Genomic DNA, 12,722 nt, shown 5'->3' with positions numbered 1-12,722 from the left:
GGCTAGGAGTTGTTCACTAGAATACTCCAAAATATTCCTACAAAATATCTACAAGGAGCGTTCTAGAAAGCTTTCTAGAATCCTCCAAAAATCTCTACATATGTCTATACATTTGGACCTACTTGGGTCTAACCCTATTTGGGCTATGTCTTGGGCTTCTTAACCTCCCAACCAAGGAAAACTGCCAAAGGGTTGGGCCAACCTGGTGGGTCGTGACAAGATACTAAATACTAAAGAAGGAAAAAAAATTGGATCCAATTAAAAGCTACCCAAATAACACGCAACACTGATAAATACCCTCCTCTCTCAAATTTCATTTCCCTCTGTTCATAACACGCATTTCCCTCTGATCATAACACGCAGCACTGATAAATCTCACATTTCATTTCCCTTTGTTCATAACACGAAGATAAATCTAGCACTGATAAATCTCACATTTCATTTCCCTCTGTTCAAAACACGAAGATAAATCTCACGTCATGGGTAAAAACAACAAGAGGTTAGCCTATTTAAACGAGAAGGAGATCGTCAAGAGAAATCTGTACGAGTTCATGCGGTTGGTTAGCCTATTTAAACGAGAAATCTCACATTTCATTTCCCTCTGTTCATAACACGAAGATAAATCTAGCACTGATAAATCTCACATTTCATTTCCCTCTGTTCATAACACGAAGATAAATCTCACGTTATGGGTAAAAACAACAAGAGGTTAGCCTATTTAAACGAGAATGAGATCGTCAAGAGAAATCTGTACGACTTCATGCGGTTGGTTAGCCTATTTAAACGAGAAGGAGATCGTCAAGAGAAATCTGTATGAGTTCATGCGGTTGACGGCTGACTGATAAATACCCTCCTCTCTCAAATTTCATTTCCCCCTGTTCATAACACGCATTTCCCTCTGTTCATAACACGCAGCACTGATAAATCTCACATTTCATTTCCCTCTGTTCATAACACGAAGATAAATCTAGCACTGATAAATCTCACATTTCATTTCCCTCTGTTCATAACACGAAGATAAATCTCACGTCATGGGTAAAAACAACAAGAGGTTAGCCTATTTAAACGAGAAGGAGATCGTCAAGAGAAATCTGTACTGACTGATAAATACCCTCCTCTCTCAAATTTCATTTCCCTCTGTTCATAACACGCATTTCCCTCTGTTCATAACACGCAGCACTGATAAATCTCACATTTCATTTCCCTCTGTTCATAACACGAAGATAAATCTAGCACTGATAAATCTCACATTTCATTTCCCTCTGTTCATAACACGAAGATAAATCTCACGTTATGGGTAAAAACAACAAGAGGTTAGCCTATTTAAACGAGAAGGAGATCGTCAAGAGAAATCTGTACGAGTTCATGTGGTTGGTTAGCCTATTTAAACGAGAAGGAGATCGTCAAGAGAAATCTGTATGAGTTCATGCGGTTGACGGCCGACTGATAAATACCCTCCTCTCTCAAATTTCATTTCCCTCTGTTCATAACACGCATTTCCCTCTGATCATAACACGCAGCACTGATAAATCTCACATTTCATTTCCCTCTGTTCATAACACGAAGATAAATCTAGCACTGATAAATCTCACATTTCATTTCCCTCTGTTCATAACACGAAGATAAATCTCACGTCATGGGTAAAAACAACAAGAGGTTAGCCTATTTAAACGAGAAGGAGATCGTCAAGAGAAATCTGTACGAGTTCATGCGGTTGGTTAGCCTATTTAAACGAGAAGAAGATCGTCAAGAGAAATCTGTATGAGTTCATGCGGTTGACGGCTGACTGATAAATACCCTCCTCTCTCAAATTTCATTTCCCTCTGTTCATAACACGCATTTCCCTCTGTTCATAACACGCAACACTGATAAATCTCACATTTCATTTCCCTCTGTTCATAACACGCAGCACTGATAAATCTCACATTTCATTTCCCTCTGTTCATAACACGCAGCACTGATAAATCTCACGGTAAAAACAGCAAGAGGTTAGCCCATTTAAACGAGAAGGAGATCGTCAAAAGAAATCTGTACGAGTTCATCCGGTTGACGGCTGACGGCAAGCCACGCCATGGGTAAAAACAGCAAGAGGTTAGCCTATTTAAACGAGAAGGAGATCGTCAAAAGAAATCTGTATGAGTTCATGCGGTTGACGGCTGACGGCAAGCCATCCCCTCCCGGCGACAAAACAATTCAGAATTCTCGTAGTTTGGCAAATGCTCTGAGGAATAAGAAGATTTATGTGGATTCCTTGAAGGAACTCGAAGCCCGTGGTGTATTTGAAAATGCTCTGAGGAGTTCATGCGGTTGACGGCTGACGGCAAGCCATCCCCTCCCGGCGACAAAACAATTCAGAATTCTCGTAGTTTGGCAAATGCTCTGAGGAATAAGAAGATTTATGTGGATTCCTTGAAGGAACTCGAAGCCCGTGGTGTATTTGAAAATGCTCTGAGGAATAAGAAGATTTATGTGGATTCCTTGAAAGAACTCGAAGCCGTGCCGTGGTGTATTTGAAAATGCTCTGAGGAATAAGAAGATTTATGTGGATTCCTTGAAGGAACTCGAAGCCCGTGGTGTATTTGAAAATGCTCTGAGGAATAAGAAGATTTATGTGGATCCGTGCCGTGGTGTATTTGAAAATGCTCTGAGGAATAAGAAGATTTATGTGGATTCCTTGAAGGAACTCGAAGCCGTGGTGAAGCCGTGGTGGAAGACCTTTCACTGGTAAAATTGTGTTCAGTCCTTCAGTGGAAGATGTCGCTGCGATGAAAGAGGCCGTGAAGACCTTTCACCGGTAAAATTGTGTTCGGTCCTTTAGTGGAAGATGTCGCTGCGATGAAAGAGGCTGCAAAACGCGCAAAATTGGGGGAGATTCTATAATTGAATATTTTATCTAGTTTTATGATAATTTCTGTAGTTTGTTTCTAATTTTTACGCAGAGTTGTACCGTGTGATTTTTCAATTCCCATGAAATTGTAATGTTTTTTCAGTTAAATAAATAAAAATCCATCGGTGCTTTACAAACCCTAGCCCTGCCATTTGCGATTCCCGCTAATTCGATTTACTTTTAGATCCGGTGTTTGTGGTTTACTGGTTTCAGTTGATGAACTGAACAAATTGAGCGAGGATGACTTGAACAGGTGAGTAGATCGATTTTGGTTGAAGCTAATTGATGTCATCCAAAGAGCTGCACCACTGGTGATTTTTCATTGTTCAAACCATAATCTGCCGCGAAGTCTGTTTCCCGGCGGTTACAAGCGTCCCGAGATCAAAGTGCCGAATATCGTCCTCAGATTAAGCTCCGATGACGTGTTTAGAGATGATAGGTCGATACTTGACGCCGTTTCCGGTAGAGTTGGAATTGTACTGCTTACCGGCGGCGAAGTTGTATGAGGCAGCCTGTTTGCTGAAGTCTGTGATAAGGGATCGTGCTTACTTGTTGATCGATGAGCGCGTAGATATTGCTGCTGCGGCGTTTTGCTTTCTGATCAAGGATATGGCCGAGGAGAATTGTTTAAATGGACATGTGAGAGACATGAGAGCTATTTTTATGGGCTGGTTTTTATTTTTTGAAATCGATATGATAATTACTACATTTTGATCCAAGTTAAACTGCAATATCTGGATTTGTATAAAAAATAAATAACTCACCCCTATGATCCCAAATTACAACTACAATCAGGGATACAATAAAAATTAGCTGCAACCCCACCCATTCATGCCAGAATGTTTGTCCAACTCAGCTAGCAGGCAGTCATACTCACATTTTAAGATAAAACTTATCCCAAGATACAGTAATAGAAGCATATCTACCTTACTCAGCATATTCATATTTATATTTACTAATACAAATAAGATAACAAAAACGAGCATGTGATGCAGGGGAAATAATTTAAATTAGAAAAACTGTCAGTCCCTCCACGAAAGATATTACAAAGTCACACAAGTTTATGGGTTATCTCGTCAACAAGTTTAGTTTCAGAGATAAATGAGGACAGATGGACGGTAAAATATAAATTACCGTACACTCAATATAGAGAAAAAAGGGATTATTTATATACCTCATGATTAACATAGTCCGACAATGTATGTGCTTTCAGTAACTTCCATGGATCTAGGTTCGAAGGAAACTGCATCAAATAAACACATCATAATAGACACTTAGTCAAACATCACAAAAAATATTTTGGCTCGCATACGTCAGGGTGTGTACCTCCATTCCTGAATGGGCAAGAATAGGAAAGCGGAATTGAGGCCCTTCAGAAACAGCAGCATCCTTATATGCATCAAAATTGCGAAAAGCGGCTGCACAGGTCCACTATCTTCATCTGATCTAGAGGGTGTTAGTGAGGTCCTGCCCCTCACTAATTTCTTTTACGATTCCCTGAGTTGTCAGAAGTTGATCTTGCACGCTTTATTCACATGTCATCTTTAGTAAACTCTGATGCATCTGGCGATACATTTCTTTTCCTACCAACATTACTATAGAAGGTTTTTTTATCCTGTAAGAAGATTTTGTGGAGTCATTTGCAAACGTTATTTGCTTAAATGGATGTCATTCAACATAGTCAACTGAAAGATAGTAGCTCATGAACTTGAGCCACATGTGAATCACCTGTCCACTCTGCTCTCCCAGTGTTCTCAGATACTTCTAAGGCAGCATGTTCAGTTGGTCGTCCAACTTTAATATCGACGATCCCGCCGCTGCAAAGTTACACATCCACATAAACTATAGTGCAAAATTCAGATATCTTTACATTTCGCCCTCCAAAGTCCAAACAAAGTGAATCTAAGAGGTGTACTAGCTACTAGTTGGAAAGAAAAGGATAAGACCGCCGTTTGTACATTTATAATGGCCTAGAATCCGAATAGCGAACGAAAAACCAAATCTAATTTTAATGGTAAAATCACCATATCATGTTAAGGTTATGAAACTACGTTCTGAAACATAATGAGATCCTGAAATTACGTCCTGAAACATTGGTCATTTAATTTTGTAATCAGTTTATCAAATTAAATATCAGTACATGAATGGTAAATAAAATTTCACACATATAAGTGATGCCTGAGTTCATTTATGTGTTTCCAGTTTTTCTTTTCTTTTTCCCAGAAAAACAAAAGGTGCTAAATGTACAAAAATTATATGTACTCACAAGTTTTGCTAAACTAAATTGACACATTGATTTGACCTTTTATTTTGAGAAACAGATATTGACTTATAGTTTAAACAGCAAACCGATGATTAAAACTAGCAGGAACGAAAAAGCAAAGCAGTAATCGTGAAGCTGTGAAAGCATATCACAGAAGCCAAAATAGTTGCGGACAAAGCACATGGTCTCAGCATCTCAAAAAAGAAAAACACACATGGTCTCAGGAAAGTGAAGTTTGAAATGTAAATGATAGAAAACAATATACCGATGTAGCACCAGGGCTAGCAGAACTTGACGGATCCAAGCCAAGTAAAACTGGAAATAACGAACATAAAAAGCCGGCCTCTTCCTTGCAACTTCCAAAAGACTAAAGCAATAGAAATGTAAACTAATGAGAGACATGTAAACCTTCCAATAACTTCGTCTTCTTGCTCTTACTGCTTTCATCTGTCGGAGAACTCAAAGTTGTACTTTGCTGCTGAGGATTTCGAATAGGAGTAACTTGCCCTGTTATTGTCGTCTGCCAATTGTAAACAACATTTTCTCATCAACGAAAAGCACTATAGAAGAAGAGATACACACACACACTCTAGAGAGAGAGAGAGAGAGAGAGAGACTTGATGCTTGTGCAGATGTGATTGAGAGAGCACATAACTTTTAATTAGCACGATAATTACCAGGTAACTATGTGACTTTTAAGATGGGAATCTCAGCTGATCAAATATGTGATTGATGTACATATCATATATATGTGGTTATGCACGTAAGCTTCATCCGTGTAATACTCCAGGGCCTACTTTTCAAAGATATATAATCCCAAACATAATAACAAAACACATTTACTTCAGAAATTTGATAAGTAGTATAAAGTAGCAGAACTGATTCCACGAATTTCAATGCAGGCAACCTTGTCCTTTCACTTCCGACCGTAATTAATGTATGTTTATTAGTAAAAAAATGTTGAGCAACAATGCACATTTCATGTTCAAGTAACACTTGCCTTAAATGCCATCGAACATCTCTAAACTTTAGCGCAGATAGCCACTGAGATATCTGTGTTTCGCCATATCCACTTGAGTACAGCCCCTGGGAAGTATTTCCAACATTAGATAATCAAGTAGTAAGTGATATATTTTAGCATAAAAACAACTTACTCCGAGTAAAAAAAAAAAGGTAAACATCAATCTGAATTCTTATGTCAATTAAAAACTGAACTACCATCACAGGTAACATAAACAACTACCTAGTTGGTTCAGATCCCACGGCATTGCAAAGCTCATACAACAGATTGGCAACCATGTAACGAACACGCCAAAACTTATCCTGCTCCATCCAATCACCACAGCCTTCTTCCCCATGATTCTCAACGCCAAACTCCACATGAAGGTCGTATGTTTGATTATGTCCCATCAACAGTTTGTAAAAAAGCTCATACACTTCAAATATTAACATACTCTTAAATGTTAAGTTCAACAATACTCGGATATACAATAACACAGAGACAAAAGTATCATTCTCCCCTTCCAAGCTATGCATATTTAAAAAATAAAAAAATAAAAGAAGAAGGGTAAACATCAATCTGAATTCTTATGTCAGTCCATTAAAAATTCCATCACATCACATTCACAGAAAATAAATAGCTACATAGTCCGTTCAGGTACAACAACACAAGTAACACATATATATATGAGAAAATATGCGTATGAAAGCATTGCCAACTTCACTTGCAATTATTTTGTTGCGGATCTATGTTTGAGAACCTTCGCCATGGATTTTCACAAACTCAAAATCAAATATGCCGAAAAGAAAATCAAAGCTGGCTTCAGATCTCGTGGATCAGCAGCTTGAAAAATTTATGCTTGCGATCGCCGACGGGAAAACTCAAAATTAAAAAGTCGAGTCCTAACCTAGTCTCCATCAATCTCATGCTTCAACCTTCACTTCAACCCACCCTTGTCAGCAACCGCATATATATCAGAGAGTGCCTTCCGAGATATGGCTTTGCTGAGTTTACCATTTACAAATGATTTTTGAAGGTAATCTATTTGTAAACATACATTTGAACGTAGATAAAAAAATATTCGAGGGTCCTTAAAATGCTTTTGTTGTGCTATTCAGGATTGAATTTTGTTGTGCTATCTTTCTCTTCTATTCTTTGGTTCCCCGTTTAAATTGGTAAAGTTTGTTACTATTGGAGAATTTAACCTTTGGAAGCATAAGCTGAAGGTATTGTTTACAAGTAATGAAATTACCTTTCTACGCTATTCTGAGTCAGAGTTTGGTGAACAACGGTGTGAAAGGCATCCCGATTCCCGATGGCCAATACATATGCTACATACCTGCTCCAATTCTGAAAGAAGTGAGTTCTTTAACCACTCAGTTACATACATACTGGCACAATCTCGAAGGGTTTATTTTCAATTTTACGTACTTCTTTTACACTAATTATGTACTGCTTTATTAAAAAAAAAAAGGTATTGTTTACAAGTAATGAAATCCCATTTTTTCTTATTAAATTTCTATTGAAAATACACTATTCATATTTTTTTCAATTTTCAAACCTACTAAAACCTACTACTAACCTATATATTTTATTCCATCAACTCATTTATCTCTCCTTATTAATATTCACACTCTCTCTCCTCTCATTTCTCTGTCCTTATATCTACTCTCTTTCCTCCCAAAATCTACTTCGACTACTACTAAAAATAATAATAATAATAATAATAATCACTATCATCATCTCAATCATTATATTCTACTTTTGCACGTACTTTTGTATAAAAAATTCACCACAACCAAACATATTCTCATTTCTACACCTACATAAAACTAAAAATACCCCTTCATCCAAACACATTCTCATTTTCTACACAAAAATCAATAACTACTTTTTCCATCAGAAATTTTGAAAACTAAAAATTCCCATTGGAAACATAACCAAACATCCCCTTATGTCGCCCCTTTCCAAATCCCTGTGCAACTCAAATTTATGTACCAAAATAAAATTTTGGGTAAATTAGGGCCAATCCCCCGATCTATAGTAAATTACAAAAAACCCTCCTCATGTTTTGATAGTTACAGCCACCCCCTCAACTATGTATTATCTTCCGAAGAAACCCCTTCTTAAATAAATTTAGGAATGTTAAATCGGTAAAACTGAACCGAAATTTTGGTACGCCAACATTTCACTACTATTTACCAAACTGAATGTATGATTTGGTTAGGTAAAATAACCGAATTACATAAATCTTATGTAAAAATATTTAAATGAGGGGTTCCTGTAATTACCCAAACAAAATGAATTTTTTCGTTATTGACACTAAATTAATTAAGTGTATTATGCAATTGCTTGGTCGTCACTTTTACTTTGATATGTAGTTAAATTTATTCCTATATTAGATTTGCACACTCATATGATATTTCCACATATATAAAATTGCATCATTAATATAATTTTACACATATATTCACAAATAATTATATTTAAATTCGTAGATGTATCTTTTTTATTACCGGATAAACTTATTATTCAGAATTCTTTATTTTTTATTTTTTATTACCATTGACTTATTTAATTTTATAATATAAGTTTTATAATATAAGTTTTTATATTAATATATTTTTAAACATATTATAAATGAACATGCAATGGCTACATTTCTGGAACATGGCATTTGATCTAATAGTTGTTGCATCATCAAGTTCTAACACATGGAAATGTAATAATCTCACAAACTCAGCCTTGAAAAAGATTAAACAACAATCTACATTTTTTTTTTCGTATTATTTGTAATGCTTTTTCTTCCTTTCGGCTACAACGGAAAGAAGCCTCGAAACACCCTGCGTCCACATTTCGTATTCTCTTGCATTCTTGCACTCGAACTCAACTACTCCGCGGGCTGTCGTCTTAAGCCCGAAATATCTTCTCTGCTCCCCATCCTCGAACAAATGTCTCCCCGGCCATGCTGGCATGTTCTTGCATACATCTAAAACCACATCTGCAATTTCCGAAAAAAATAAAAAAATTACTGTGATCGTCAATTCAGGATAAAATTCGAGAGCAGAAACTCTTACTTTTCTTCTTCTTGGTGATGGTATTTCCCACGTATTTGCTTTTCATTTTTAACATCACCTGCAAAAAAAAAAATCGACACGATTATTCTTGATAAACAGAAAACAGAGAAATGAATTTCCTGTGGTTGAAGAAAAACTTACGTTTCCACTTCGATGAATGTAAACAGAGACTATTTTCCAGTGAAGATCGCCGGTGCGAGTTCTTTTGAGAAGCTCGGTGCCTCGAGCAAGCATCTCTTGATTACAAGCTGCTAGAAAGTTCTCTTCCGGAACAAGTTCCTCACAGAAGCTTCCGGAACTATTGTTGCTTCCGTTATTGTTGTTGCTGCTGTTGTTTTTATTTCCGGTGCCTAAATTAGTTCCTTTTTCAATTGGAATAGCTGCTGCCACATTCCACACTTCTTTTAACGCTCTCGCCTTCAATGTCGCCACTCCACGCAAAGCTTCAGTATTCAAGAAAACGACAAAAACGGGCTAATCGGATAAGCTAATTTACCTTTTAGGAATACGAAGAACTAAAAAAATTATTGTTTTTTTTTATTTCACCTGTGGCGGCAGCGGCTGTGAGAGTGGATATATCGTCGTGGGACCGGACACTGACGGCGGAGCTAATGGCGGACATGAGGTGGTCGCGGTCGGCACCCATCGTCTCTGCCGCCTCCACGCACTGTGCGGCCACCAGAGTGGCTGCAGAAGCCACCGCCATGTTGGTCTTCGCCATCTGCTCGTCTTTTCCCTTTGAGGAAGCGGCGGCAGTGGCGGCAGCTATGGCGGCGATGGCTGCAGCAACTCCGGCAACAGAAACTGCAGCGTGGAGCTGGGCATTTTGCGATCGGGTTTCTTCCTTTTTCTTCTCACGGCGCTCCTTCAACCACCTCCCCACCGTCTTGCCGCCAGGCGTGGCGGCACCGCCTGCGCCGCCATTGTAGCCGGCTCGAGGGGTGCCGGTGAATAAGGGTTGTAGAGTGTTGTTTGCACGTAGGTACTGGAATATTTTTTGGCAGTCTTATTTAGTTAATGGCAATTAATCTTGAATAAACATGGATTAAAAGTATTGATTATGGTAAAAAGTAACTTGTCATAGTTACAGAGGGGCATGGGTCCATATACTGCTAGCTAGAGAGAACACATTTCAAGAACTAGGGTACAGTGAAAAAATGGTGTTTGGTGTAATAAATGTTTAGAGAGAGAGAATATGGGAAGTAAGATGAAAATGGTTAAACAAGAATCCAAAGGGTAAGTGAGAAAGTCAGTTAACATGAAAGAGGTAAAACCAAAGTCTGGCCAATCTGTGTCAATAGCTTCTTAATTCAGACAACTACTTCAAATTCAATTTGGACCATTTATTTATGCACTCAACCAGCTGTTTCTTGAAAATCTAAGAGACTACTTTACTCAAATTATAAAAAAAAAAAAAAAAAAAAAAAAGAAGCAAAAACCAGGTTTTCATGTTGCTCCCAAGTAATCCCAACAACTTTATCTTTATCAATTAATATTACTGTTGTTAAAGATCAAATTTTTACAGTGGGTATGGTGGTACTGGTAATTAATAAAGTCATAGATTTGCATGTGAATGGCAAAGTATTAGGGAGCTTTAAGGAAAGTCCAAAAAGAGAGTGTATCAGACGGCTAAAGTGTTTTGTTGTAATAAAGAAACTAAAAGTTAAAAAAGCATTCTTTGTTAACTCTCACTTTATCTGCTAAATTATTTGAAATAATGGCTGTCTTTGTGTCTAATTAATCCTAATTACGGCCTTTTACGTCTTCTTCTTCTAATTAACATAATCCCACCCCATAATCATTGACTAATAATGATCGGTAATTAATAATCTTCCAACATTCTTGATTTTTTTTTTAAATAAAAAGAAAAAAGGAAGATTATGGTAATGAAATGAAATTACCTTAACAACATCCTCGTACTCATCAGAAGGGGAGATTGGTGGGCTTTCAGTTTCTTCGGTTAGACACCCATTCAGAGGGCCGCTGCTATGTGAAAGCCTTCCTGATGTTAGTGGTGATATTTCCTGCATTGTATTGTTTCCCATTTTTAACAACAAAAACACGCTTCTTATGAACACAAGTAGAGAAAAGCAGGAAAGAAACAGTAGAGAAAAAAAAAATTCCATTGATTTTTTTTTTTTGAAACTTACAGACTGAGACATGATGCGCTCCAGGATTAGCTGACACGTGGCGGAAGAAGCAAACGAAAACGTGTTCCCAGAAAGCTTGGCGGACTCATCCTCCTCTCCTCCTCCTCCTTCTTCTCCGGCGGTGTTCTCAGGTATTATTGCGGCGGCGGCACTAGCAGCTTTGGGAAGCGGCTGCGTTAATGGCGGGTTAGCAGGTGCCAACGCTTTGGATACTTGAAGGGCGGAGGCGCTCCAAGACCTCGACAGAAACTCCATCGGACCTCTTGGGCTCTCCGGCAGCTGAATGTCGCCGGCGCCGCCCTTCTCCGCCCACAGAGAGTCCATTTTGCTAGTGTTGATGTTGTACATATTGTTAATGATGAAAAGTTTGGTGTGTGTGTGTGTGTGTGTGTTTGAGTGTGAACAACTACAAGAGCAATAACTTTTGCATGAGTATTAGTGTGTGTGTGTGTGGGTGCGCAGATTTTTATAGAGTTATAGGGGGAATTCGAATAGGCTCAGAGCCTAGGGAATGAACCGGGCCCACTGAACCGGGCCAAATTGGTCAAATAAATTTCAGGGATTTTTGGTGCTGCGGTCAATGGGGCCTCCCCCTTTAAACTTTAACATTTCCTTTTTAACGGATCGGGTGCAGTTGGGTTTCCTGCAGTTCCTACAGTTACAGCTTTAAAATGTTGTACGTTGAGAAAAGGGAGATGATTTTGGGTAGGGTACAAGGAGTATATGCAACTGCATGAACTGTAGCAATTGAGAGAAGAGAGAAGTGTACGATTTTCTTCTTTCTTTTTATTATTAGTGGCTCTTTATCTTTTTGGATTTTGGTTTATCGAGGAAAAAGAGTATTGTTTTGATTTCTTGTTCACTTTTGCTATACCATTGGGATTGGGATGCCAATCAACCACATTTGATCTACTTCACATCCTTTTCTTTCTTGTCATCACTACTTTTTCTGCACTACTTTGAGAATTTTGTGACTTTGAATTTCGTTAATAATTTTGATTGGTTATCAAAATATGCAAATTATTGTGATATAACAAGGCTAAAACTTTGCTAAGAATATATGGTCACAATTATTGATGGATCTCTTAAAAAAAGACTTTTTTTAAAGGAAAAAACTCATTTCAATTATTTTATTACATTATTATAATGACAAGTTTTGTTTTAGAATTGAAATTAGGAACTTCATTTTCTTTATTCATCTATAATATAAAGTATAGGGTAAACTATCGCTACCTCATAGCTAAGGTCAAATTACGAGCAAAAAACTCCCTCGTATATGTGTAATTACATCCAGGCCCCAATTATGAATCTTCTTACACGTCCACTTTTATGGGGTTAAATTCAA

The 12,722-nt window shown here is 37.7% G+C and overlaps 1 protein-coding gene and 1 long non-coding RNA gene across 4 annotated transcripts; both read right to left on the bottom strand.

Annotated features, from left to right (window-relative positions):
• Positions 1 to 3,426: 3,426 nt before the first annotated feature.
• LOC148770883 (uncharacterized) lies at positions 3,427 to 7,065 on the bottom strand. Of its 3 annotated transcripts, XR_016030680.1 has the most exons (6): positions 6,394 to 7,065; positions 6,151 to 6,236; positions 5,416 to 5,670; positions 4,214 to 4,704; positions 4,062 to 4,130; positions 3,427 to 3,484 (listed from the first exon to the last, which is right to left on the bottom strand). It is a non-coding gene; the product is annotated as an uncharacterized LOC148770883 (long non-coding RNA). The 3 variants fall into 3 exon arrangements; XR_016030679.1 differs by lacking the exon at positions 3,427 to 3,484 and having other exon boundaries at positions 3,898 to 4,130; XR_016030681.1 differs by lacking the exon at positions 3,427 to 3,484 and having other exon boundaries at positions 3,898 to 4,130; positions 4,214 to 4,276.
• A 1,722-nt stretch (positions 7,066 to 8,787) lies between these two features.
• FKD1 (FORKED 1) lies at positions 8,788 to 12,670 on the bottom strand. Its single transcript, XM_012976559.2, has 6 exons — positions 11,378 to 12,670; positions 11,129 to 11,251; positions 9,774 to 10,212; positions 9,369 to 9,670; positions 9,228 to 9,285; positions 8,788 to 9,151 (listed from the first exon to the last, which is right to left on the bottom strand). Exons 1-6 carry the CDS (start codon positions 11,723 to 11,725, stop codon positions 8,937 to 8,939), a joined length of 1,485 nt encoding a protein of 494 aa, XP_012832013.2. The 5' UTR covers positions 11,726 to 12,670; the 3' UTR covers positions 8,788 to 8,936.
• Positions 12,671 to 12,722: the final 52 nt, after the last annotated feature.

Source organism: Erythranthe guttata, chromosome 4 (genome assembly GCF_056151865.1).
Source record: "Erythranthe guttata isolate IM_541 chromosome 4, IM_541, whole genome shotgun sequence".
Lineage (NCBI taxonomy): Eukaryota > Viridiplantae > Streptophyta > Magnoliopsida > Lamiales > Phrymaceae > Erythranthe > Erythranthe guttata.
Note: the sequence above shows the minus strand (reverse complement) of the source record. Positions and strands in the feature narration are given on the sequence as shown.

Bases quoted from the DNA above. Each gene is read 5' to 3' on its own strand.
- FKD1 (XM_012976559.2), bottom strand. From the start codon at position 11,725: ATGTACAACATCAACACTAGCAAAATGGACTCTCTGTGGGCGGAGAAG. The intron at 9,286-9,368 runs GTAAGTTTTTCT...TTTTTTTTGCAG, and splicing joins ACATTCATCGAAGTGGAAAC to GTGATGTTAAAAATGAAAAG. The intron at 9,152-9,227 runs GTAAGAGTTTCT...CGGAAATTGCAG, and splicing joins CATCACCAAGAAGAAGAAAA to ATGTGGTTTTAGATGTATGC.